The 25,349-nt window shown below is 41.7% G+C and overlaps 3 protein-coding genes across 5 annotated transcripts in view; 1 reads left to right on the plus strand and 2 right to left on the minus strand.

Moving 5' to 3' along the window:
• Positions 1-11,295, minus strand: part of LOC131132776 (uncharacterized) — a 27,325-nt gene extending 16,030 nt beyond the window's left edge. Inside the window, exons 1-3 of one of the 3 annotated variants that reach the window (XM_058078710.2) lie at positions 11,228-11,295; positions 10,822-10,995; positions 4,722-4,949 (exon numbers count right to left, since the gene is read on the minus strand). In XM_058078710.2, the coding sequence (XP_057934693.2) occupies positions 4,722-4,949; positions 10,822-10,951 (358 nt within the window). In that variant the 5' untranslated portion in view covers positions 10,952-10,995; positions 11,228-11,295. Of the gene's footprint in view, positions 1-4,721; positions 5,088-10,798; positions 10,996-11,227 lie in introns of those variants that run through there. The other 2 variants (XM_078798301.1, XM_078798305.1) reach the window with 2 other exon arrangements.
• slc13a4 (solute carrier family 13 member 4) lies at positions 10,703-24,642 on the plus strand. The gene is made up of 16 exons (XM_058078717.2): positions 10,703-11,076; positions 14,969-15,097; positions 17,582-17,718; positions 17,939-18,105; positions 18,849-18,903; positions 19,959-19,998; positions 20,065-20,151; positions 20,240-20,424; positions 20,666-20,785; positions 20,864-20,965; positions 21,268-21,373; positions 21,994-22,099; positions 22,195-22,310; positions 22,391-22,552; positions 23,090-23,227; positions 23,453-24,642. Exons 1-16 carry the CDS (start codon positions 10,954-10,956, stop codon positions 23,588-23,590), a joined length of 1,911 nt encoding a protein of 636 aa, XP_057934700.2. The 5' UTR covers positions 10,703-10,953; the 3' UTR covers positions 23,591-24,642.
• The window catches only part of coa6 (cytochrome c oxidase assembly factor 6), a 1,308-nt gene continuing 571 nt past the window's right edge, over positions 24,613-25,349 (minus strand). The window contains exon 3 of the mRNA XM_058078715.2: positions 24,613-25,327. Coding sequence (XP_057934698.2) covers positions 25,229-25,327 — 99 coding nt within the window. The 3' untranslated portion in view covers positions 24,613-25,228. The remainder of the gene's footprint in view (positions 25,328-25,349) is intronic.

Below are 25,349 nucleotides of genomic sequence, written 5' to 3' on the forward strand. Positions count from 1 at the left end.
ACTTTTGAGGGTTAAGTTGCTGGGATGAGATGATGACTGTTATATTGTTTTCTTGTTTCATAATCACAGTCCAAGTGCTAACGACTTTACCCATCATATGGATCATGATCCTCTCCGTGAATCACCATCTTATCGTGGTGGAGGGGTTTGAGTGCCCGAGTGATCCGAGGAGCTATGTTGTCTGGGGCTATATGCCCCTGGTAGGGTCTCCCAAGGCAAACAGGTCCGAGGTGACGGGACAGACCAAGAGTGATTCAGAAGACCCATATGATTAAAAACAAGAGGAGAAACCGTACCTCGCCCGGAAGTGGGATACCGGGGCCTCACCCTGGAGCCAGGCCCGGGGGAGGGGCTCGCAGGCGAGCGCCTGGTGGTCGGGCCTTCACCCGTGGAGCCCGGCCGGGCCCAGCCCGAAGAAGCCACACGGGATCTCCCCCTCGTAGACCCACCACCTACGGGGGCAAGCATAAGGGTCCGGTGCAATGTGTGTTGGGTGGCGGTCAAGGGCGGGTGCGTAGGCGACCTGGTCTTCGGTGGCCAAATCTGGTTCTTGGGACATGGAATGTCACTTCGCTGGTGGGGAAGGAACCTGAACTTGTGCGAGAGGTTGAGACATTCCGACTAGACATAGTCGGACTCACCTCGACCCACAGTTTGGGTTCCGGAACCAAACTCCTCGAGAGGGGCTGGACCTTGTTCTACTCTGAAGTTGCTGCAGGGGAGAGGCGGCGAGCTGGTGTGGGCTTATTAATAGCCCCCCGGCTTGGTGCCTCTGTGTTGGAGTCAGCCCAGGTGAACGAGAGGGTCATTTCCCTACGCCTTCGGGCTGGCAGTTCGGAGTACCCGGCCTTCTTGGAGTCCATCAGAGGGGTGCTGGAGAGCACCCCAGCTGGTGACTCCATCGCTCTACTGGGAGACTTCAACGCCCATGTGGGCAATGACAGTGTGACCTGGAGGGGCGTGATTGGGAGGAACGGCCTCCCTGATCTGAACCCGTGCGGTGTGATGTTATTGGACTTCTGTGCGAACCACAGTTTGTCCATAACTAACACCATGTTCGAACATAGGGATGTCCATAAGTGCACTTGGCACCAGGACACCCTAGGCCGCAGGTCTATGATCGACTTTGTAGTCGTGTCATCAGACCTGCGTCCACATGTTCTGGACACACGGGTGAAGAGAGGGGCTGAGCTGTCAACTGATCACCACCTGGTGGTGAGTTGGATTAGATGGTGGGGGAGGATGCTGGACAGACCTGGTAGGCCCAAACGAGTAGTGAGGGTGTGCTGGGAACGTCTGGCAGAGTCTCCCGTTCGTCGAGTCTTCAACTCTCACCTCCGGCAGAGTTTCACCTGCATCCTGGGGGAGGACCGGGATATTGAGTCTGAATGGGCCATATTCCGTGCCTCCATTGCTGAGGCAGCTGACCGGAGCTGCGGCCGCAAGGCGGTCGGTGCCAGTCGCGGCGGCAGGCCCCGAACCCGATGGTGGACACCAGAGGTCAGGGCTGCCGTCAAGCTGAAGAAGGAGTCCTATCAAGCCTTGATGGCTTGTGGGACTCCGGAAGCAGCTGACAGGTACCGTCAGGCCAAACGGTTTGCGGCTTCGGCGGTTGTCGAGGCAAAAACTCGGGTGTGGGAGGAATTCGGTGAGGCCATGGAGCACGACTTTCGGTCGGCCTCGAAGAGGTTCTGGCAAACCATCCGGCGCCTCAGAAAAGGGAAGCAGTGCCCAGTCCACACTGTTTACAGTGGAGACGGGGGCCTGCTGACCTCGACTGGGGATGTAGTCGGACGGTGGAAGGAATACTTTGAGGCCCCTCTCAATCCCACTGACATACCTTCCATAGAAGAAGCAGAGTCTGAGGACACATACGTGGACAGTGCCATCACTGTGGCTGAGGTATCTGGGGTTGTTAAGACGCTCCTCAGTGGCAAAGCTCCGGGGGTGGACGAGTTCCACCCAGAATTCCTCAAGGCTCTGGATGTTGAGGGACTGTCTTGGCTGACACGTCTCTTCAACATTGCATGGAAGTCGGGAACAGTACCTTTGGATTGGCAGACTGGGGTGGTGGTCCCCCTTTTTAAGAAGGGTGACCGGAGGGTGTGTTCCAACTACAGGGGGATCACACTCCTCAGCCTCCCTGGGAAAGTCTATTTCAGGGTGCTGGAGAGAAGGGTACGACCGTTGGCCGAACCTCTGATACAGGAGGTCCAACGCAGTTTTCGTCCTGGTCGTGGAACACTGGACCAGCTCTACACCCTCACGAGGGTGCTTGAGGGTGCATGGGAGTTTGCCCAACCAGTCTACATGTGCTTTGTGGACCTGGAAAAGGCATTCGACCGTGTCCCTCGCGGCGGTCTTTGGGGGGTGCTCCGGGAGTACGGGATTGGTGGCACGCTACTACGTGCTATCCGGTCCTTGTACAAATGGGGCAGGAGTCTGGTTCGCATTGCCAGTAGTAAGTCGAGCCTGTTTCCGGTAAACGTTGGCCTCCGCCAAGGCTGCCCTTTGTCACCGATTCTGTTCACAATTTTCATGGACAGAATTTCTAGGCGCAGCCAAGGTGTTGAGGGAGTCCAGTTCGGGGGCCTTAGAATCTCATCTCTGCTATTTGCAGATGATGTGGTTCTTATGGCTTCTTCGGGCTGCGACCTTCAGCGTTTACTGGGACGGTTTGCATCTGAGTGTGAAGCTTCTGGGATGAGACTCAGTACCTCCAAATCAGAGGCCATGGTTCTCAGTCGGAAAAGGGTGGAGTGCTCCCTCCGGGTTGGGTGAGGTCCTGCCTCAGGTGGAGGAGTTTAAGTATCTCTGTGTCTTGTTCACGAGTGAGGGAAAGTGGGAGCGTGAGGTCGACAGACGGTTCGGTGCAGCCTCGGCAGTAATGCGGTCGCTGTACCGGACCGTCGTGGTGAAAAGAGAGCTGAGCTGGAGGGCAAAGCTCTCAATTTACCGGTCGATCTATGTTCCCACCCTCACCTATGGTCATGAGCTTTGGGTCATGACCGAAAGAATGAGATCGCGGATACAGGCGGCTGAAATGAGTTTCCTCCGTAGGGTAGCTGGACTCACCCTAAGAGATAGGGTGAGGAGCTCAGCCATCCGGGAGGGGCTCAGAGTAGAGCCGCTTCTCCTTCACATCGAGAGTTCACATCGTCAGTTGAGGTGGCTCGGGCATCTAGTCCGGATGCCTCCCGGACGCCTCCCTGGCGAGGTGTTCCGGGCATGCCCAGCCGGGAAAAGGCCCCGGGGCAGACCTAGGACACGCTGGAGGGACTATGTCTCACAGCTGGCCTGGGAACGCCTTGGTGTCCTCCCGGTGGAGCTGGAGGAGGTGGCCGGGGACCGGGAAGTCTGGGCTTCCCTTCTAAGACTGCTGCCCCCGCGACCCGGACCCGGATAAGCGGAGGAAAATGGATGGATGGATGGATGGATCATGGCGGACAGCTGTTGGTGTGCATTGAACCGCTGCTTCCCCTCTTATGAATTCTGTGATATACACCAAGGCGGTGCATAATCCAAACAATACCAGACCTGTTATTATGGTTCAGAATACACTGCACTTTGGACACCCCTATTCTAGAGTAGAGAGGGAAAGAGGTGGAGGTGCAGTCATGCGCTGCAGCTTTCTCTTCAGGCAGAGGATGGCCAATTGTCTTTAAACGCATCATTTGCCTCTTCAAATACACACACACACACATGCACACACACCAGTAGAAGGAGGTGTAGTGTGTTTTTCCTGTGGAAACACTGTACCAATGCAGACAATGGTCTTCCAGCCTAAAGCCTATTATCTATCTTAACTGGAACCATGCAAAATGAATAACCTCAATTTCAACCCTGATCCAAAAGCTCAACTTTTAATTCAAGTAGCCAGGACTTAATCTTTGCCTCATGGGGGAGGTGAGGACCAGACTAAAGAGCTGCTTCCTCTTGCTAGGCACTGTGAACACAAGTATTGGGACGGAGCCACTTTTGTGCTTAGGGGGGTGTGGGTGTGTGGAGATTAGGTTAGTAAGATTGTGAGGTTTCTGGCTTCTGAAGTTCTTCCACATCAAACTCATACTACCATGCTTCTCTATGTACAATGTATGTACAATTGTACTATGTACAATTCAACATTTTCCAGCAGGAAGATGCTTTGAAAAGCTGTGTAAATACAATACTGTATGCCTGTACCCATTATTTGGTGTGTAAAACTGAATTTTAAATGTGTTTAGTAACTGTGAGAGGTATATAATAGGGTTTAGAAGATCAAAAATACGCATTTTTAGGGCTTTTTATGGGTGACTTCATTGTGTTTGTTATTTTGCCACTCTCAAGGGTTTTGGAACATAACCCCCCCCCACAACGTTTTTATTGTAATCTCACCCATTTAAGATCTATATTGTCATAAATAAGCTGAGTTTTAAAGTGAACTCACAGGCTGCCAGTTGAACAGCCCTCCACTGCATGTCCTCGTGTTCCCCAACATGAGTATAATCGGTCCAAAAGCAAAGTTAAGTGCATGTGCAATTTGCATATGTTCATATGTAGGAGCTTTATGATGATACTTTTCACAAGTTACTTAGTGTTTGCATTCATCTTCCTGGGCTAAATATGAATATATATTAGGGTGAAATTAGAATGCAGAAGCGTTATTCATGTAAAACATACTGTTACATTTCTCTGTATTGACACACTTTGATCAGCTAAAGTTTACCCGGCAACAGACTAACCTGAGTAGTTGCTGGTTGGTGTCGGTGTCTCCGTCTGTACCTCTGTTGTCGTCTGGCTGTCTGTCTGCAGGTCAGGCTGCAGCTGGATGGTGGTGGCGGTCCAATTCCCTGGCAGCATCAGAGCAGTAAAGTTGTGCAAGTCCTCCGAGATGGGCTCTGAGCCTGGGGTCGGAACCAGCGTGCATAGTAGCAGCACCCAGAGGTGGACGCTTTGAGCAGAGAGTCCCACTTTTGGAAACATGGGGTTGAATGATGTTAAAGATGCCTCTTTGGAGAATGAACGTTCACAGCATCAGGGTCACATGTTCTGACCTCCTTGCTTCACGGGCAAGAGAACAATCCACGATGCTGGCATCCTGCAAGAGGCTAAAGCCGAGAAAGAGAGTGAGTGTTTGTGTTCCTCCTGTGCTTTGCTGCTCACTCTGTTTGCTCCTCTCCCTCTCTACGACTCTCTTTCACTCTTTTGCTCTTGCTCTCTGATCTCCAGCTGGGCCGGACGACTAAGCTCTTGCGTAACAGCGACTCGCTTGCTGAGCTGTGCTGAGCTCTCCCTCATGCATTTGCAGCGTGCCCCCCCCCCCCCCCCTCACTATGACCGTCTCACGTGCACCCCTCTTGTTGTTTTCAGTGGACCGTGAAAGGACAGATGTGTCACTCTGAGGTGCAACTGGAGCACCAACCTAATGCGAGAGATGGTGATGTATTGTAGTAGACATGAGTTATGCTCATTCCTATGCCTATTATTTCATTACAGTATTAAAAATGTTACTTATGAATAGATTACTGATAGCTAGCCTTTATTGACACTCTATGAGTCAGTAGAACCAAATGCTCCTACTAAATCTGCTGCATTTGAAATATGAACAGTCGGCATCCAACTGCTTTATCTACCTCTGCATGTACTTTAAAATATGAGCTATGCTACTCAGCTGTTGGTGTGACGTGTGTTATACTTACCCCATTATTCATGCCGCTTACCGCTATTACAACACTGGTTTTGAAGCTATTCTTAATAATTGACATTGTCAAAGAGATAGGATTTCCTTTCTACTTTCTCATGCACGCTACATCATTATTAAAGTTCTAATAGTACTCATTCATTCATTTTCCTCATTTTATTCTCACAAGGGTTGTGGTGGGTGCTGGAGCCTATCCCAGCTGTCTTTGGGCGAGAGGCGGGGAACACCCTGGACTGGTCGCCAGCCAATCACAGGGCACATATAGACAAACAACCATTCACATTCACATTCATACCTATGGACAATTTGGAGTCACCAATTAACTTAGCATGTTTTTGGAATGTGGGAGGAAACCGGAGTACCCGGAGAAAACCTGAAGGTGGAATTGAACTGGGGTCTCCGAGCTGTGAGGACTGCGTGCTAACCACTCGGACTACTGTGCAGCCTAGTTCTAATAATAATTTTTGAATTTGAATTTTTGTTTTTGACAATGTCTTTACAGCTTCTCTTTTCATCGATATGAAATATAAAGCGATGGATAAACATGTGATGAAACATGTGACTGCACCTGCTGTCCACTGTCCAGATTGTTTTTTTTTTATCCCATAGCTGTATATATATATGTGTGTGTGTGTGTGTGTGTGTGTGTGTGGGCAGGCATGTGCATCCCCTTGTGGGCCGCAGGTAGACACTCAGGTGTATTACAAACGTGATAGCTCTCGTTGACGGCTCTTCCATGTCCACGCGAACGCATGAATAATTGATGTACGTGGGACCAAAAATAGGAGAGGCAAAAAGAGGGATAAAAAGAAAGCATTGGAAAGTGATTAAAAAGCCAGGAGGAACAGAGAGGAAAACAATCAGCGAGCGGAGATTGGAAAATAAAGACAGACGTGACTCTTTTAGACCAAGAAAAACCACAACAGATCCAACATTTGGCCAGTAAATGGGGACAAGCTACATTATTTAGTATGCAGAGGGATGTTTAAAAACTAAATAAAACGCTTCAACGCTAAAGTTATCAGACAATAAACAAGCTAATCATACCTAAAATCAATTTGAAATATTAAAATTGGTCTGGTTTGACAGTTTTTTTTTCAACCACATGCTAGGATTAGCTTTGAAGTGTGATAGCTACCATCATACACGCTGATTTGACCAGGCACATACGCTCCATCTATTATTTACGTTTTCCTCCCGATGTCATTCTACAGCTGCTGCGCAGCATAGAGAAAATACATACGTACATGTAACAAGTGTGTAAAAGGTATAGACACAGGAATATTAAATGTGTGTGTGCAGACATACACACATTGAACAAATCATTATGACCCTAATCCCGAGCGTGCCTTCCTCGAGCACATCAAACACTGTTATGTAATACAAAACACACACACTTGCATTCAGACGCAACTCACTTTCTTGTATCTGTGTGTGTGTTTATAATCTGTCTGAGCCTCTGTCTTTTTTTCGACACTCTTGGCTCACACGTCATCGGAACACCCACAATGTGTATGATATGTGTGTATGATAAAATCTCCATATGCCATTAATTGGTTCTTACAGTAGGTGATGAGGAAAGAACCTACTCAACCTTAACTACTACTCATTGGTTCCTCAGTAACTACTCTAAATAGATGTGCCTGAGTTCCTCAACTATGTATTCTGCTCATTAGTTCATTAGTCACAACTTGACATTTAGACATTTAGTTCCTCAGTGACGACTCATTAGTCCCTCATTAGTTATTTATTAGTTCCTCGGAAACTACTCTAAATGTACATACTATGTGCTTTAGTTCCTCAATAGCTACTCATTACCTCCTCGTTAGCATTAGTTCCTCGGTAACTACTTTAAATATATGCCTTATTTCCTCAATAACTACTCATTAGTTTTCATTAGGTCCTCAGTAACTACTCTAAATTTGTACGTTTAGTTCCCCAATAAGTACTCTAAATCTGTGATTTTAATCCCTCAGTAACTCATTAGTTCCTCATCATTAGGTCTTCATTAGGTCCTCAGCAACTTCTCTACTCATCAGTTCCTCAGTAACTACTCCAAATGTTTGTTTTTAGTTCCTCACCAGGCGCCTTCAATGTGAGCCTGTGAATGAGTCGTGTTGCAACAACCGCACCTTTACTCCACACAGTCAGAGCGACGTGGATTTGAAGGTGGGATCAAGGCTAATCCTCCTAAAGGCGACCACACTCACGGCGTGGCCTGTTGCAAGCGAGTGTTGCACCCTCATTAGCGATCAATAATCTCAATCAACGCTATGTGCTTTGACCTTTTTCAGACATTTGGGAACATCTCTCAGGCGACTGGTTCCCTATGGCTTTGGTGCCGCAGATTAGAAATAAGTAGTCAGACAGACACAAATGTTGACATGAGCTCCTGGAGCTCGGCTGATCTTGTGTTGTGGCGTGCACGGCAGGACATGGACGCACTTGGCGTCAGGAAGCAGCAAGAAAGTCATTATTTGCAAGAGGGTTCAATGAAAGGGCAGACCATGTCCACTTTAGATGGGGGTGTGAGATCCAGCAACCATCAATGTCATTTTGGGTATTTCAATGCTACAAACTGATCCACACCTAATATAGCTATATATATGATATAGTTCATACATAACAGCATATAATGCAAATGAGCATAATGTGTTGTTGCTATGGATAAGCTACAGTAGCCTACAAAAGAGCACAATGACTAGAATTTGAGCAGACTGCCATCTTGTGGAAATATTGCAAATGTAAGACTGGATGACGTCCCAATGACCAGAATGGTGACTCAATGTCACGTTGTCTGATTTCACTGAGCTTTTCTGTTGAAATATTGTTACACATCAGAGGATAATCCCCTTTAATGCCTTCCTTGATTCCGGTCAGTCCGTTATGAGGAGCTGGGTGTTAATCCTCATTCAACAAGACAAATGGCTAAATCAATGCAATTTACGTACGCTTTGTCATTTTTCTGCAAAACATACTCATTAAATTACATTGTACATTGTTGCTCTTTCTCTCATTTTGCTGATTTTACTCGAGTATACGTACGACTATATTCAGTCTCTGATTATTTTTGTTCTGTTTTCCTAACGCTTGGTCATATTTGGATCAATCCACCTTAGGAAAACATACTTTGCTACTAAGGAAATAAGGTCATACATTTACAACAATAAATTTGTAAGTTTATAAAAATCAAATCGCAATTTATGAAAAAAGTAGTAAATTTAGGGGAAAAAAACATCTCGTTTAGGAAAACGAGATGTGAATTTTATGAATTTACAACAAAAAAGTCAGAAATTTACAAAAAGTCAAGTCAAACTTTAAAAGCAGTTGGGGGAAAAGTAGTAAATTTAGGAGAAAAAAGTCTCAAAATGTCATAAATGTACGAAAAAAACAAATACAAAATGTAGTGTCAAATTTATGAGAAAAAAAGTCTCAAATTTAGAAGAACAAATTCGTAGATTTACGAGAATCAAGTTGTTAATTTATGAGAAAAATATAGCAAAAAGTACAGTCATGAATTTGCAGAAAAAAAGTAGTAAATCTAGGAGAAAAACATCTTAGTAAAAGGCATTTTAAGAGAAAAGAGAGTAATTTCAGAGAAAAAGTAGTACATTTATGATTTTAAAAAAGTCTCAAATTTGGAAGAATAAAGTTGAATGAAGTTGTAAATTTACAAGAGTAAAGTTGTAAATTTGTGAGAAAAATGTAGCAAATGTACAAAAAGTCAAGTCATAAATTTACAGAACAAAATGTAGCAATTTGAAGAGAAACAAGTCTTAAATTTACAAGAAAAATGTCCTAAATTTACTTGGGGGAAAAAATAAAAAATGTACAAAAACTAAAGTCATTAATTTACACACATAAAAAGTAGTCAATTTAGGAGAAAAAAAGTCTTATATTTACAAGAATAAAGTCATAAATAATAAGTATGAAAATTCATGAGAAAAAAGTATGAAAATTCATGAGAAAAAAGTCCAACATTTACAAGAATAAAGTCTTTAATTTACGAGGATAAAGTTGTACATTTATGAGGGAAAAAAGCCAATTCATAAAAAGTAAAGTCATGAATTTACTAGAAAAAAGAGCAGGAGAAAAAACTCTTATTTACGACAAAATTGTAAATAAAGTCTGTTTTCTGTTTTCTGTAAAGTCATACTATTCTGAGAATACCATACTGTAAATTTAAATATGATGTCATCCTGTCAATATCCTCTTCAGATATTATATTTATAAATTGTTAGCACACTGAGGGAATAGTCCAAACCACATGATTTGAATGGGAGCCATTAGCAGTGTTTGCTAATAAAATGCAATGAAAGAATAATTGTATTATATACAGTATTATCATTTCTGCCAAAAATATTTTTATTCTGATTCTCATCAAAATCAATCAGTTGAAGGCAAAATCAGAAAAGTAATTCAATGATCTTTAACATTTACAAATAATTATTTACTTGGCATCGATTCGACACCTTATTTTTGCAGTAACGCCCAACCCTAGAGTCCACTGGTGCACACTTGCACATTAAATCCTCTAGTAGGCAGTGTTGCGTCGTTACCTTGAAACTGTGACCAAACACACTTACACACATGTGCAATACATTTACTACTGTACAATTTATGCTATTTTGTTCTACTTAAGCTGTAAAACACATGTACTATTATCTAAATGGGATTTTTTTCAATGTGTTCTGTCATTCTTCATTTATAAATCCATCTGGATTGATCCAAATAATACCATGGATAGTATCAGATCCATCTGTTTTTGTCTGTTTTTTTGCATTGTTGATTTTGTTAAAATGTATAACGTGTTATATTGTGTAGAAGGTCAGGGGATAAGCCCTTAAAGTATCACCCACCCCAATGCACACACCCACGGCCTTATATAAACATAGCTGAAATGTGATTGGCTGAGACACAAGCAGATGTTGGTGCAAGCGGTGTTTAATTAGCATATCGAAGCAGCAGGCCGATAAAAGGGCTTTCAGCCTCACCTGACTTGGCAGACAGCAGCCAAACAGAGGAAGGAGTAGAACCCTCTTAGTGTGTGGAGTAGTGCCTGGCCTAAGAGGGATACATTTCCCAATTGGCTTTGTAAATTCTTCCCAAACACCTCACCTCACTGGGACAAGTCCACTCACCGTCCGCTCTTCTGGTCCGGTCCTGCTCTGTGCGTGGCTGACCGGACACGTCCTCCACCTCAACTGTGTGGGGATATTCACCGCCTGTGTTGAGTTGCGCCCAGCGGCACCCACGAGGTCCCCGGGTCATCCATGAGGCTGGAGGCTGCAGCCAGGATGGATCTCTTCAGGAAGCTGTGGAGGGCGAGGAACCTGATTGTTGTGGTTTTCATCCCACTCTCCTTGCTGCCGCTTCCACTCATACACCCCACCAGTGTAAGTCAAAGAAATATACTTTCTATACTTCCTTTTTTTTGTTCGTGTTAAAATACGTCCGAGTGTAGTGATCCATAACATATCACAACAACAATAAGCATTACAGCAAAAGTAATACCTCATAATGAAAGTAAATAAGAGTAATACCCACAGCAGCAAACATCCACTTGGTGTTGTTGACAGTCCTATTTTGCTTTGATAGCTTCTGGTGGGATTTTGGTGTGTGTGTGTGTGTGTGTGTGTGAGTGAATCAATCACAAGGCTCTTTTGTTGTGATGAATGCTCATCCTGATCAGCAAGCAGTGTGTGTGTTTGGCGAGGAGATGTCACGACATTGATGTCATGGGGATCAGTAGAGAACAGCAGGAAGCATAAATATCCAATACAATAAAAATGTCTTGTACTTTGTCATGTACTTGTCATGTACTGTGCAGTATATTTGCTACACAAGCTATAGGATCGTAGGACAAATGCCTTGTGTCTCATAATTGAACTCAAACCAAAGACCAATGAAAACATAGTCGATGGAGCAGTGTGGTTAAAAAGCGATACTAAGGTCCGGTACACGGCAACATGTACAATCCATAGTTGACTTTTACATGTATGTCACATTTTGTACACGGAAAAAGCACAAAAAGTTATCTTGGAGCCTAATTATTAGTAGGGATGTCTGATAATTGTCGGTACTGATAATTTTCAGCCCGATATCAGTATCAAAATGTGATATCGGTAACAGATTTTTTACCTGACCATGAAAAACGATATTTTTAAAAAGCGGTATACAACACATACATATTCATTCCACCACAGGAGATACAGTAGGTCATGTTACACGTATATCGTTATCAGCTGATATCGGTATTGGAAAATTGTCAGTTGGACAATATCGGTTTTCCAGCAAAAAAAGCCAACATCGGACATCCCCAATATTCAGTCAACCAGGTACAGAAGAGTAGATTTTGCATGGCTCGGAATGACTCCCCTAATATTTAGACGTAACATATTCCATGCCTAAATGAAACTATATTCTATGAATTGTGCAAGAAAACTAACCATGTTTTCTGTAAATTGCCGCAGATAGAAGTGCTCTGCTTCACTGTCTGCTGGTTTTTCCTGAGCTAAACTGCTACATTGTTTTTTGGGCGATGTTTAGGATGTAACATATTCCATCCCAATGTGAAACGCCTGTATATCCTGCAAAAAAACTAAACTTAGTTTCAGTAAATTGCTGCAGATAGGAGCGTTCAGGACTAATCCTAGACTGCGTTTAGTAGAGGGCATCAAAGCTTCAAATGTTGTTGTAGTACATTGTACTAGTACATTGGATTTTTATATGTGAAAGAAATGTTGCACATACCAACTACTTCAATAAGTGTTTTGTGTCACACTCAAAGTTTATTTTCAAGCAAAACACGGGCCAATCACTGCTGTCCTTGCTGTTATGTCAGCGGCAGTGCATGTTTGGCACGGCTTGGCGCAGCGGGACGAGGCCCAAAGCAAGATCCAAAGTGCCAAAACATCAACACACAAAAAAGAAATAATCCAAGTAATGAAGTTATATAATCGACGTACCACCACGCTGGGTCGGCTCCCCGTGGCACCCCCTCCTTACGACACCGGGGACCGCAGACTGTTTGAGGAATGTGACACTGTGCATGTGTGTGTGTGTGTGTGTAACATAACAGAACAACCAGTACAAGTTACAGTCATGCGGGGTCATTAATGACCAGTTTTTCATTTTACAGGAAGACCGAATACAGGGGTTCTCAAACTTGGGGTACTGTGGAAAAAAAATCTAAACACATTTATGCATTCCTGCACAATCTGAACACCACAAAAACTGCTTTATAATGCCTGTGTTCATTAAATACAGTACAAACTGGCATATTTCAGACATATTTGCTCATGGTGATTAATTAAATTAAAAACTGTGATTAATCTCATTCAAATTTGTAAAGAATTGACAGCCTGAGTAAAATGTCATTGAACCTTTCATTGATTGGTTCAAGGAACACAGGTTCCTTCCACATTGTGACACAGTTTGTCTTTCAGCAACATTTGGCTGTTGCTTTGTTGAACGCCACTCATCTCCATTTCCTCAGCTGATAACCAGGAGCTGATGAGACAATCAATCAAGCCAAAAATAAACTGCTTTAAAGACGTTATAAGGCATGTTTGAACTAAAACTGTGGCATTAAGAGCCCAGACTCAATCATTATTATCCTCTTATTTGTTTTTTTTTCTTTAGTCTGATTTTTTGTTGCTTTGTTTTGTTGTTTATTTGTGTGCACTGATTTGATGCATTTTTGATATTCAATTGAAATTCATGCATTATTTGTATGCATGTAGTTATCACATTCTTCCTCATTTCCTTGACCAAATGCCCTATTCGATTCCTCTAAAATGCAATTTGCCCATGTAATTATCTGTGTTAATGTTAAATATAAGCGATTTAAAAATAAACATTTGCTTATTTTCAATGAACAAACATAGTTTTTTCTTTAAAATAGAGTAAAAAGGACAAAAGTGTAAAAAGTAAGTTAAAAAATGTGTACTAAATGTGTAACTAATAAAACTAATAATGACTTACCTAAAAAAGTTATAAAAATAAAGAAAAATAACAAATTAAATAAAAGTGTAAATATAATTTAAATAATGTAAAAATCTTGAAAAAAAATTACTCGAGTAAAAGTTTAAATGTAATAAAAATAATAATGGCTTAAATAAGTGTAAATAAAATAAAAATGACTTACATAAAACTGCAAAAAAATAATAAAAATACACAAAAATCATGAATTAAATAAAGGGGTAAATATAATAAAAATACAAATGTCAACATTTAAAAAATAATACTGAAATAAAAGTGCAAATATAATAAAAATAATAATGTCTTAAATGTAAATATAATAAAGATAATACTGACCTAAATAAGTTTAAATATAATAAAAATAAAAATGACTTAAGTAAAAGTGTAAAAATAATAACAGTTTTGCTTACATTGCACTTTAGCTCTAACTTGCAAAACTAGAACAAAGACATCAGCGATGAAGGTTTCAACGTCTTTGTGTAGCAATCCTCCTCTGATAAGCAGCAGCCAATAATCAATAATCAATAATCAGTGAGTGCTGAAAAAGGCCATCTTTTATTTTTTGGTATCTCCCCTCCTGTATTGACTTATTCTATCTGCCCGTGTATCCTCCTCCAGCACCTCTTTATCCTTTTTGCTTGAGTCAGTCGGCTCCAGCATGTTTCCTGTGACTTGCAGTTTGAGGCAGGCATGCTGAGTCAGCAGCGACAGTGAAGGACCCAGCTGTTAATAAGTAACTGAAGGCAAAATGGAAGCTTTCTTGTGGTTATTTGCTTTGTATGTAGTATTGGTGCATCATTTTCATGAGTGTAATTATATTTTTATGATTATTTCTCATTACATTTGTGTTATTTTAGTTCATTTCTAACATTTATTTTAATGATACAGTCATTAAAAATGTAGAATGTGTTTGTAAAATAGCATTACAGTATGTCTCTATTATTATAGTATGTTTGTGTTATGTGTGTCAAGTAGTTTAAGCCTCACATTCTGGATTTTTTAAAATTGGCTATGAACCCTTGTACGTTTTATCGCAGACTAATCCAATAGCTGTGTCTAATACTTGGCCTCTTGCAACGTTACATCGATAGAAAATGATTCTAAAAAGGAAGACACAGTTCATAGTTAAAGTGTGATAACCCTTGGCCTGTTACAGTCTGGGATGAGCAGTTCAGTTCACTCATACATGCTCTTAACTAGAAAGGAGTACCCCAGGCATCGTCTTAGAACCACTACCATTTCATGATATCACAATCACTTCAAGCGTTCATTTCCTTGTGTGTGTTTTTTTTTTTTTGCTTGCAGGAAGCCAGTTGTGCATACGTGCTGATCGTGACAGCGGTCTACTGGGTGTCTGAAGCTGTTCCCTTGGGTGCTGCCGCCCTTGTCCCCGCCTTCCTCTACCCGCTCTTTGGTGTTCTCAAGTCAAGTGAGGTACGCGCAGTTTTTCTCGCAAAACTGAAAAGGGTGACGTTTATTGAGATTTTGCAATATATACCATATATGCAGTCATCCTGCCGTTATCTTACTTAATTGGATATTGGCTAATTGGATAATTCAATATTAATCAAGATGGAGCATATTTTGCTAACCATTATTACAGCTCTAGAGATATGAAATAACACCCCTATAGTCACTTTACCAGGGTAGAATACCTCAAAACAGAATATTCCCAACTTATTGGCTAGTTTCATTTCAAGTAAATCCAGTGAGACATAGGTTTGATGTCATGTGACCGTGGACAAACACACAACACACAAACAACAAACACAACAATTGTTCTCTTACTGTAACTTCAGTTATGCAAATCGTGGGGGCTTAAATCGCAATGCACAGAAACAACATGGCTGTAATGAGTCTTTATATCCAAGCCCTCTCTGTGGTTTAACCCTAAATAGGTGCACCTCCATATACTATTAATATACTCTAAATTCATGAAAATACGTACAATTCCATTACTGCTTCACTCCACCGCTTCATTTTGGTAAACTTACTCCAGTCTTGTAAAGCCTATAAAATAACAAAATAATCCCCTCCTTCTTTTTCTCTTAACTTTCTTACGGTGGCATTATATAAAAAGTGAGTTGTGGGCCTCATGTGACCAAATCGCATTGACACTGACAAAGCTGCTTCTTAACCGTGCTGTAAGCCTCTTGTGATGGCGTTCCATAAATATGCAAGCAGAGAGCTTTATGCAACATTTCCTGTCTGCTATAATGCTTCCAGGCGACATGTGTCCAGGTTCCAAATGATTCCCGACACTTCAGAGTCTGCAATTTTGCCCCGCAACACACGTGACATCATGAACGGGAATGACGGTGCATCCTGTGGTGGAACCTTTATAATATTACATCCTTCATACCCCCACCACCCTGGTGATAGAAGAGTGATAGAAGATGGATGGGTTGTAGTTTAGAACCACCTCAAAAATATTTTTATGCTTGCTTTACACGTAACATCTGCATATTTAAGCAAATATTGTATAAAGCAAGCCTTAAAATGGCTAAACAAACTTTCAGATGATGCATTCAAAGACGTTGTGAAGATATGTGATATTCTACAGTGGTCTATATTATATATTAGGTAAATAGGTAAGTGGTCTATATTAGGTAATACAATTGAGAAGGTGACTATCGGGGTGTTATTTCATGTATGGGGTGCTCTAATAATGTTAAAAACATATGCATATTTAAACAGTTTTTTCTGCTCTAGCTGTCAAAATATTATAGTTATGAAGATGGAATCCTACTTCTCAGAAATTCACTCATCACTGTCGGTTATGGAACCAAATAACCATAAATAATGGATTATTGTTTTGAGTCAAAGAGAAAAAGATCGAACAAGAATTCAGGGATGTCCAATATTGGCTTTTTTGCCAAAAACGATATGCCGATATTGTCCAACTCTCAATTTTCGATACCAATATATGTACATGAATGACATATATCCTGTGGCGCAATGAACACATATGTGTTATATACAGCATTTAAACAAATATCGTTTTTTTCATGACTGGGAAGAAATACTGATATATATAGCAAAATCAACCAATATTGCATTTTTATGCTGATATCCCTATTCATTCATTCATTTTCACGAGGGTCGCGGGGAGTGCTGGAGCCTATCCCAACTGTCAGGCGAGAGGCGGGGTACACCCTGGACTGGTCGCCAGCCAATCACAGGGCACATATAGACAAACAACCATTCACACTCACATTCATACCTATGGACAATTTGGAGTCACCAATTAACCTAGCATGTTTTGGAATGTGGGAGGAAACCGGAGTACCCGGAGAAAACCCACGCATGCACAGGGAGAACATGCAAACTCCAAAGAGAGATGGCCGAGGGTGGGATTGAACCCTGGTCTCCTAGCTATGAGGTCTGCGCGCTAACCACCAGATCACCATGCAGCCCTGATATCCCTAATCGCTAATAAAAAAAAAATTAAAAAAAATAAAAAATATATAGTATATATATATAAAGAGTGAGACATAGATATAGATATTTACATTAAAATAAATTGTGTTCCTGTGTACCACTACTATATGAAATTGTTACTGAAAAAGCAAATTCAAAAAAAAAAGAAAAAGCAAGTTCACAGTGACAATTTCCAACCATTTGTGGTAGGTAATGGAATAAGCCAATGTGAGTCTTGTATGCAATGCGGGCCAAAGTAGGCGAGAGGTGACGAGACATTGGCTTATACAACTTTGTGAGGCTGTGACCCTGCGAGTGTGAAGTATAGCAGATTACAAAGAACGAAGTAATGAGTGTTGATCCATAAACAGAGGAGGGTGAAGTAGGGAAGAGGGTGACGACAGGAAAAGCTCCTATTCAACCATCACTTCCTGTTAGAGCAAAAAAAATTCCACATTTTCATTGCTACAGTGCACATTTTCTTGCGTGTGTGTTCAGGTGGCAGCAGAGTACTGTAAAGACACCACTTTGCTGCTGATGGGAGTCATCTGTCTGGCTGCATCCATCGAGAAGTGGAACCTGCACAAACGCATCGCCCTGCGCATGGTGATGATCGCAGGGGCCAAGCCTGGCATGTGAGTGTTCACACATGCAAAAACGTTGACATCACCTAAAACTGAAGATGAATTTCTTGGCAGCACATGGAAGAAAGTTAATGTGTAGTTTGAACCATATTTGTTGTGTTCTGTCCGTATTTTGCTCACTTTTTGTCACTTTTATTCCTCTCCCCCTCAGCATCAATTACAATTGAATGAAAAGATGCAATTAGATGATCATTACACTCGTCCTGTGCAGGTTGGTGCTGGGCTTCATGTGTTGCACGGTGTTTCTGTCCATGTGGCTCAGCAACACATCCACCACAGCTATGGTGATGCCTATAGCGGAGGCTGTACTGCAGCAACTCATATGCACCGGCATGGCAGACAACCTCGAGACGGCAGAGGCCACCGAGGATGACAGCGGTAACGATGCTTACATATGCAAACACTCACTCACTCACTCACTCACCAAAATATTAGAAACACATCTCAGTATAATGCTGTGCACCACTTCAAACCACAATAAGCATTATTTCTTGTCTTCAATGAAAACGGTACCTTCCTTAAATACTCCAATTAATGCCTGTGTTCAATTAGCTGCTAAGTCCTTTAATCAAGGGGTCACGGACCAATGAAACCAATGGCATTAACATCTCTCTCGTTTTTATGAACTCCACAAGATGACAAAGTGTCATGAGTGGTCAGCATCCAGCAGCTTTATCTACCTCTGCATGCGCTTTCAAATGTTAGTCGCACTAAAACTCATTGCCCTACTTTTGTCAGTGAACTCATCAGTGGTATTAATGCTGGCTAATCCTTTCTGGTATTACAACATCAGTGGTGTTTACACTTGCATGCATTTTGCTGCTGCGTGGTCCTGCAATTTGACATACTGTATTGACAGTTTATTATGCTTACACATTACACACCGTTTGCGTTCTGTTTATGCATAAATTACACACTTGGCATGCAATTTGTGACCTTAAATGGTGCACATTAGCACGAAATGACCACTCGCCCATAGGATTTATTTACACCTTGTCAGGTACTGTTTACGTCTAGTGCATGACAACAGCATGCAGTGTCAATACACCATTTGATATAGCTCTTGTTTTGGATCTAATGATATTGTTCTGATGGTGTTTTCTCATTTCCACCTGTTTCAGACAAAGAAGAAAACCTGGAGAAGAACCAACTAGAGCTGCTGTACCGTAATGCCAGGTATGGTTACTTCTCCTTGCGTTGCAGCATACCATCATTGTTGTGTGGTATAAAGTCGGGCTGCTTAGAATTGAGATTGTGCTCCTTTTATATGTACATACTAATCCATCAACTCCATACCATGGCACGCTCGCTCACTCCACAGTACATTCATCCACGTAATAAAAACAAGCCAAAAGAAAGGTCACTTAATGTGATTGCTCCTCCTGTGAGCTGATGAATGATAGCCAGTGAGTCAGCGGGTAGAACCAGGGCAGTGGAACCATCTTACCCTGGCCGGCGAGGCTCAGGAGGAAGTACCGGCCAATGTGTTGCCAATGACACTGGAGTGTCACTCCTTAGTTTAGACAGTTTATGTATTGTGTGCCACTGGTTGTCCAGGGTTAAAATTTGAATTTGGGTGATATTACTTACCAGTGGCAACAGATTTATGTGCTGAATCACATCAAACATTAACCGGAACCGACCAAATAATCCTGGAAAACGTATCTGCCGCTTGCAGTTCATACAAGACACAGTTTAACTGACAGCTCAACAAAACAAAATAGGCACCACTCTTCTGTTCTCCCACGGAATGTTGTGTGCTGCAGTGAAATGCGTCGAAGCGGAAATGGCGGTTAGGCTGAACTAATATTTCTAACACTAAGCCACGTTTAGCAAAATTGTCCCCCAACCGTAGGGGTGGCCACTAGGGTGGCCAGAGAAAGGCCCTGGGCAGATAACATTCATATGGCAAGAAACACACCACTAAATGAATATAATAGACTGTTGACTGATGTAATATGATTTCATGGAACAAATACTACAAAAAAAAACATAAATGGCGTACTTAGTACCCAATAGGGCCATTTAGTTTGCTGTCTAAAATACCATTACATTTGTTTTCTACTCATTTTAAGACAATTTCATATCTCACTTTGATGCAACTATGACTACCATACAGTTGTCTCTGAAAAGACACATTTGTTTAGTTCAATAGACATTAACAATATTATTCCTCCCAGTTTGAGTCTTTTTTTTTGTTGTAATTGCTGTGATTTCCTCCTTGCCTCCAGCAATGATTGCAGTAAACAGGAACTGTCTACAGTTAGTGAGGTAAGACGATTATCATTTTTTTCATCAATTTACAAACAAAAGATAATAATGAGTGACTCTATTCAGGTAGAGAGTGGGGAGGCCAATGGAGTGTCTCTGAAAGCAAATGCCAACAAAGAGTGCATCAGACACACGAATGGACACTTGCCGCAGGTTCAAAACTGCCCTTTAATCACAGTAACAAACATTGACTCTTCTCATGAAGCTCACTTATTTGATTCTTGCATATTCACCTTGCTAGGTTGCCATTGAAATCCCAAATATGAAACGTGTAAAGGCCAGGCGAGATTCCCAGTACCCCACCAAGAGAGATCACATGATCTGTAAATGTCTGACACTCAGCATCACGTACGCCGCGACCATCGGCGGCCTCATCACCATCACAGGCACCTCCACCAATCTAATCTTTGCTGAACAGTTTAACACGTACGTATACCGGAGTTCAACGACTAAACTCTGGGGGTATAACCCATCCTTTGGGGTGGGGGCACACAGGGTCTGGGATCTTGCTAATCAGACTTCCCAGTCCTCCCAGAGCTTATTTCCTCTCAACACTAATCCTTCATATTACAGCTAGCTCGGACAAAGGTCAGCTTTCTGTAATTTTGTGTGTGCGAGTGGGCAGTAATACGCTGTCTGAGCATCACACACTCCAAAATGTCTTCAGGCGTTATCCGGATGCCAAGGTGATCAACTTTGGCACGTGGTTCATCTTCAGTTTCCCCATCGCCATCATCATGCTGGTCCTGACCTGGCTGTGGCTTCACTTCCTTTTCCTGGGCTGCAAGTGAGTGTGTATGTGTGTGTGGGGGTAAAGGTATGTATATATGTATGCATACTGATGATGTCACCCCTGTGCGTCCAGCTTCAGGGAAACATGCTCGCTGAGTAAGAAACGCAAATCTAAGAGAGAGATGATGTCAGAGAAGAGAATCCATGAGGAGTATGAAAAACTGGGACCCATCAGGTATATTATCGACTGTATCTATTAACGGTAAAACAGCCAGGACCTTTATTTACCTTAACTGCAAACACAATGGGTGTTAATTGGAAGCAGCACTAATAGGAGGTGACTGTTATTTGACTACTCATTGGAACATTTTGTTGACATTTCAAATACAGCTGCTGTCATAGTATTATGCAGTTCATAAAAAAAGACCCCAATTGTAAATTAATAGCGATGTTAATTGATTTATTTCAGCGATAACTTTACTATAAGACATTACATGAGGGCACGGTATTATGCAATTTTGTGTGTGTGTTTTGTAGTTACCCAGAGGTGGTCACCGGTGTTTTTTTCATCCTGATGACTCTGCTGTGGTTCACAAGAGAGCCTGGTTTTGTTCCCGGCTGGACGTCTCTCTTTGAGAAGCAAGTACACACAATGTTGCGTCACACTACACAGCATGCGGTGTTGTTCCCACTAACAGTCATTACTGCTTGGAAGTACATCAACACAAAAAAAACTACAAAGCATACCAGTAAATTAAGGTTTATCAATAAATATATTTTTATGAAATTCTACTAGTGGAATCAAACTATGGAATGGATTGAGTAAGACTCAATTCAAGAAAGCAAATTCAAGAAACAATACAAGCAGTTGATGTTTGCTAAATACAAGGATGAAAAGTCTTGAACCAGTCATGATGTGCTATACATATATCACTATATTGACACTTACTATGGTACCCATTATGTCATTGTATGGTCATATCACCTCGTACTTCGGTACGTGACAAAAAAAAAAATCTTTTAAAAAACAAAACAAAACTTCAACTATGTTATGAAAGCAGGAAGTGAACAAATGTAACAGTTACTGATTGTAAAAGTACCAGATGGAGGGGTAGGATTTAATAAGCTTTGCTTCTTCCTACACCTTTTGGACACGTGGAACTGGGAACTGATTATGTGATGCACTCAATTGTAATCTGATGCAAGTTCAAATGAAATTAAACCATAACCATTACTATATTGTCCACTCCCTGCTTTAGAAAGGGTTATCGGACTGATGCCACTGTGTCTGTCCTCCTGGGCTTCCTGCTCTTCCTCATTCCTGCAAAGCGACCATTCTCCTCATCCTCATCAAGCTGCAGAGACCCAGGTAGAAATCATGCCGTCTTATTGTATTACCTTATTTCTTTAAGGCTATGTTATATTATAAACTACAGTGCCGTAAAATAAAAAAAAACAAAATAGTTTCAGTGTCGGATCCACTCGCTCCCATGATCACCTGGAAGGACTTCCAGAGACTGATGCCGTGGGAGATTGTCATCCTGGTGGGTGGAGGGTATGCACTGGCTGCTGGCTGCAAGGTAGAACATTTAATAGTCAATAATATGTTTGTACTACTGTTTCATTTTTAAGCGTATGGTTAAATGTATTTTTTGCACAGGTGTCAGGCTTGTCAGTGTGGATCGGCAGACAGCTGGAGCCGATGAGTGGACTCCCACCCTGGGCTGTCACCCTGCTGGCTTGCCTGCTGGTGTCAGCGGTCACAGAGTTTGCCTCCAACCCGGCAACCCTCACCGTCTTCCTACCCATCCTCTCTGCACTGGTATGTCCCCTTCTTTATTGTGATTATAAATTATATATATATATTATATATTGTGATTTAAAATACGACAAGGCGTTAATAGGAAGAGGTCGACTCACTTTATTTTTTATTTTTTTGTTGACTCACTTTAACTTTAATAATGATTTGGAGTGCATGAGAAAGTGGAAAGAAAAAGCGTATACAAAGGTAGGTAAAGTTGATAGTTGATCAAATTTGATAAAAAGCTACCATATAAGCGGTGACGTTAGAAGACTTGTTAATTGAATAACGGCTCGAATTGGAAGGTCTACCTTGTGATGTGACAATGTGATTTAGGAGTCTGAGGAATGAAATGAACCTGCAGCAGAGTGGTGATGGAGGTGAAAATCAAGCTGCATATGTATTGTTCCATTTCATATTTACTGTATCAGTATAGAATCATATTCACTTTTCATGTGTGCATTGGGATGAAACGTTCCGCAAACAGGCCAAGAAGCAGAACATGTATGGATGGATGTGATCATCATCCCCTTTACTGTACGTCTTTCTCTTTCACAGTCAGAGACTTTGCACATCAACCCCCTCCACACTTTAATCCCCTCCACTATGTGCGTGTCATTCGGGGTCATGCTTCCAGTCGGGAACCCCCCCAACGCCATCGTCTTCAGCTATGGACACCTGCAGATCAGCGACATGGTACGACACACACCCACACACATTCCTTGAAACACACGCTCTCTTGCACCTGCAGCATCAGCTTGCGTCTTATGTAATCCATTTTTCATCTCCTAACATTTGGAAAAAACCCAGAACATAAACTACTCGTATTTATTAGGATCTATTGGGAATGCTATGACACTTTAAAGACCTCGGTTCATTCTCCATTTGTGAATTGATGGTCCTCTTCTTTATATTCTCTAGGTGAAAGCAGGTTTTGGGGTGAACCTGATTGGCGTGGCGGTCGTGATGTTGGCCATCACCACATGGGGGGTTCCGCTCTTTAATTTGACAGAGTTCCCAGCCTGGGCAGTGGCCAGCAACGTTACCAGCAGCTTATAGCCCCCCCCCTTGGAGCGAAAAATGTGAACTGTATTGAAGATGATGACTGGAGGGAAGGAGGAACCGTTAAGAATGATACTTTTGTGGAGCCAATTCAGTACTGACAATGAAAGCTGTTTGTCACGCTGTATTTTATTTTATCTGTCATAATTGGACAGAGATCTTTACTTGCCGTGTGATATACCACACCGAAAATCATTACCATAGTGCTTTTTTCAGTAAATGTTTCAAAAGGTGTAGACTGTTGCTGCACTTTAAATGAATGTGACCTTGCTGTTAGAACAGCAAGTGTAGGAATGTTTTGGATGGACTGTTAAAAGAGGCGGCTGCTTTATTTACAAGCAATAAATGCACAATGAGAGGCTTCCACTACAGTATTTCTGATGTGTACTATAATGTAATGATATAACGTATCTAGTGTACACTGCAAGCTGCAACAATTCAAGATGCCAGCTGTCTTTACCAAAGTTATCACACTGTAAACATACTAGCCATGATTGGCAATAGTGCCTTCATATGACAGCTCCAGAAAACACTATGATATTGGAAATTTGTGCTTTCATGAAGACAATGAAGGACTTTTGATGTAACCACGGTGACCGATGCAATGAATGGCATCAATTTTGAAAAAAATGAGTTTATGAAATGGGCTACAGTTGAATAATAAGCTGACTTGTTGCCTTGGTGATGTGAACAGGGAGCTATATTGGAAAGGTACAAAGGGTGAGCACACATATTTGTATGTTATGATTATCAAATCTGCTGGTAAAAGAACACTTTCAATGTATTATACATAAATGTACAAGGTGTTTTGTATTTTTACACAATATGTCAATGAAATGTGGAGCTTTTATCACTTTTACCGTAGCATAGGTATAATCAAAATACTAAGCATTTATTATTTTTTTTGTAATTTATTCATGCCTACCTTTTTGTAAGTACATACAGGCTTGCAACATAAAGAACTGAAGTGTTTACCTGATGTCATTCATGCCGACATGACAGTTAGGAAGACCAAATAATGTGTACAAGAATAAAATCCCTGAAGCCAATGTCTGTTATTTACATTTATTTCAAAAGGATTGCATGATCACATTTCCTTAAGTGCACAGTGATAGTACACTTTTTTCCAATGAAATATAAATGCAGATCTTTTCCATTATTGTTGTATTTGATACTTCAGACCAGTTGGGCAACATGAGATGTTCAAACAACCCATTCCCGATCCAAATGTCATCTTCAGCTCTGTACAGATAAATACATCCCACTGCTCAAAAATATATAAATGGAACCAAATGCTTAAGGCCACAAACATGAGAAAATAAAAGCCTTCTTTGTCTTGTGGTTGGCATCCTTTGTGATGCTTCTAGACCGTCACATTTTCCATCATTTTTTGTTTTTTGGAGATGTTACTATGCAACATCTTCATTATTTTACTGGTGGTCAATTCCAACATTGACTTTGACCTTAACTTATCCTTCATTCAGTCCCTCTCTCCTGTAAATATATTATGTATGTATATTATTATGTATATTATAAATGTCTGCCTTTGTCCCAATATTCCTGTCATGCCAGTACTGTTTTGCTCCATTTAAATCGGCAATAAAAACCAAAGAAGACATGTCAGGATTGCTATTGTTAGGAAGGCTGTCGAGGTCCTTCAGCAGGAGTGAACCCCTCTGTTTGCATCCTCTCCTTGTATTTCAGGAAGTCTCTCCTTTTAATAAAATACTTGACCTGCAAAGTGAGGAAAATAAGT

Source organism: Doryrhamphus excisus, linkage group LG2, assembly GCF_037039965.1.
Source record: "Doryrhamphus excisus strain RoL-2023G ecotype Guam linkage group LG2, RoL_Dexc_Guam_v1.1, whole genome shotgun sequence".
Lineage (NCBI taxonomy): Eukaryota > Metazoa > Chordata > Actinopteri > Syngnathiformes > Syngnathidae > Doryrhamphus > Doryrhamphus excisus.

Excerpts from the sequence above, each read along its gene's own strand:
- slc13a4 (XM_058078717.2), top strand. The coding sequence starts at position 10,954 with ATGAGGCTGGAGGCTGCAGCCAGGATGGATCTCTTCAGGAAGCTGTGG. Across the intron at positions 18,904-19,958 it reads CTGCTGTACCGTAATGCCAG|CAATGATTGCAGTAAACAGG; the intron begins GTATGGTTACTT and ends CCTTGCCTCCAG. Across the intron at positions 22,100-22,194 it reads ATCAAGCTGCAGAGACCCAG|TTTCAGTGTCGGATCCACTC; the intron begins GTAGAAATCATG and ends AAAACAAAATAG.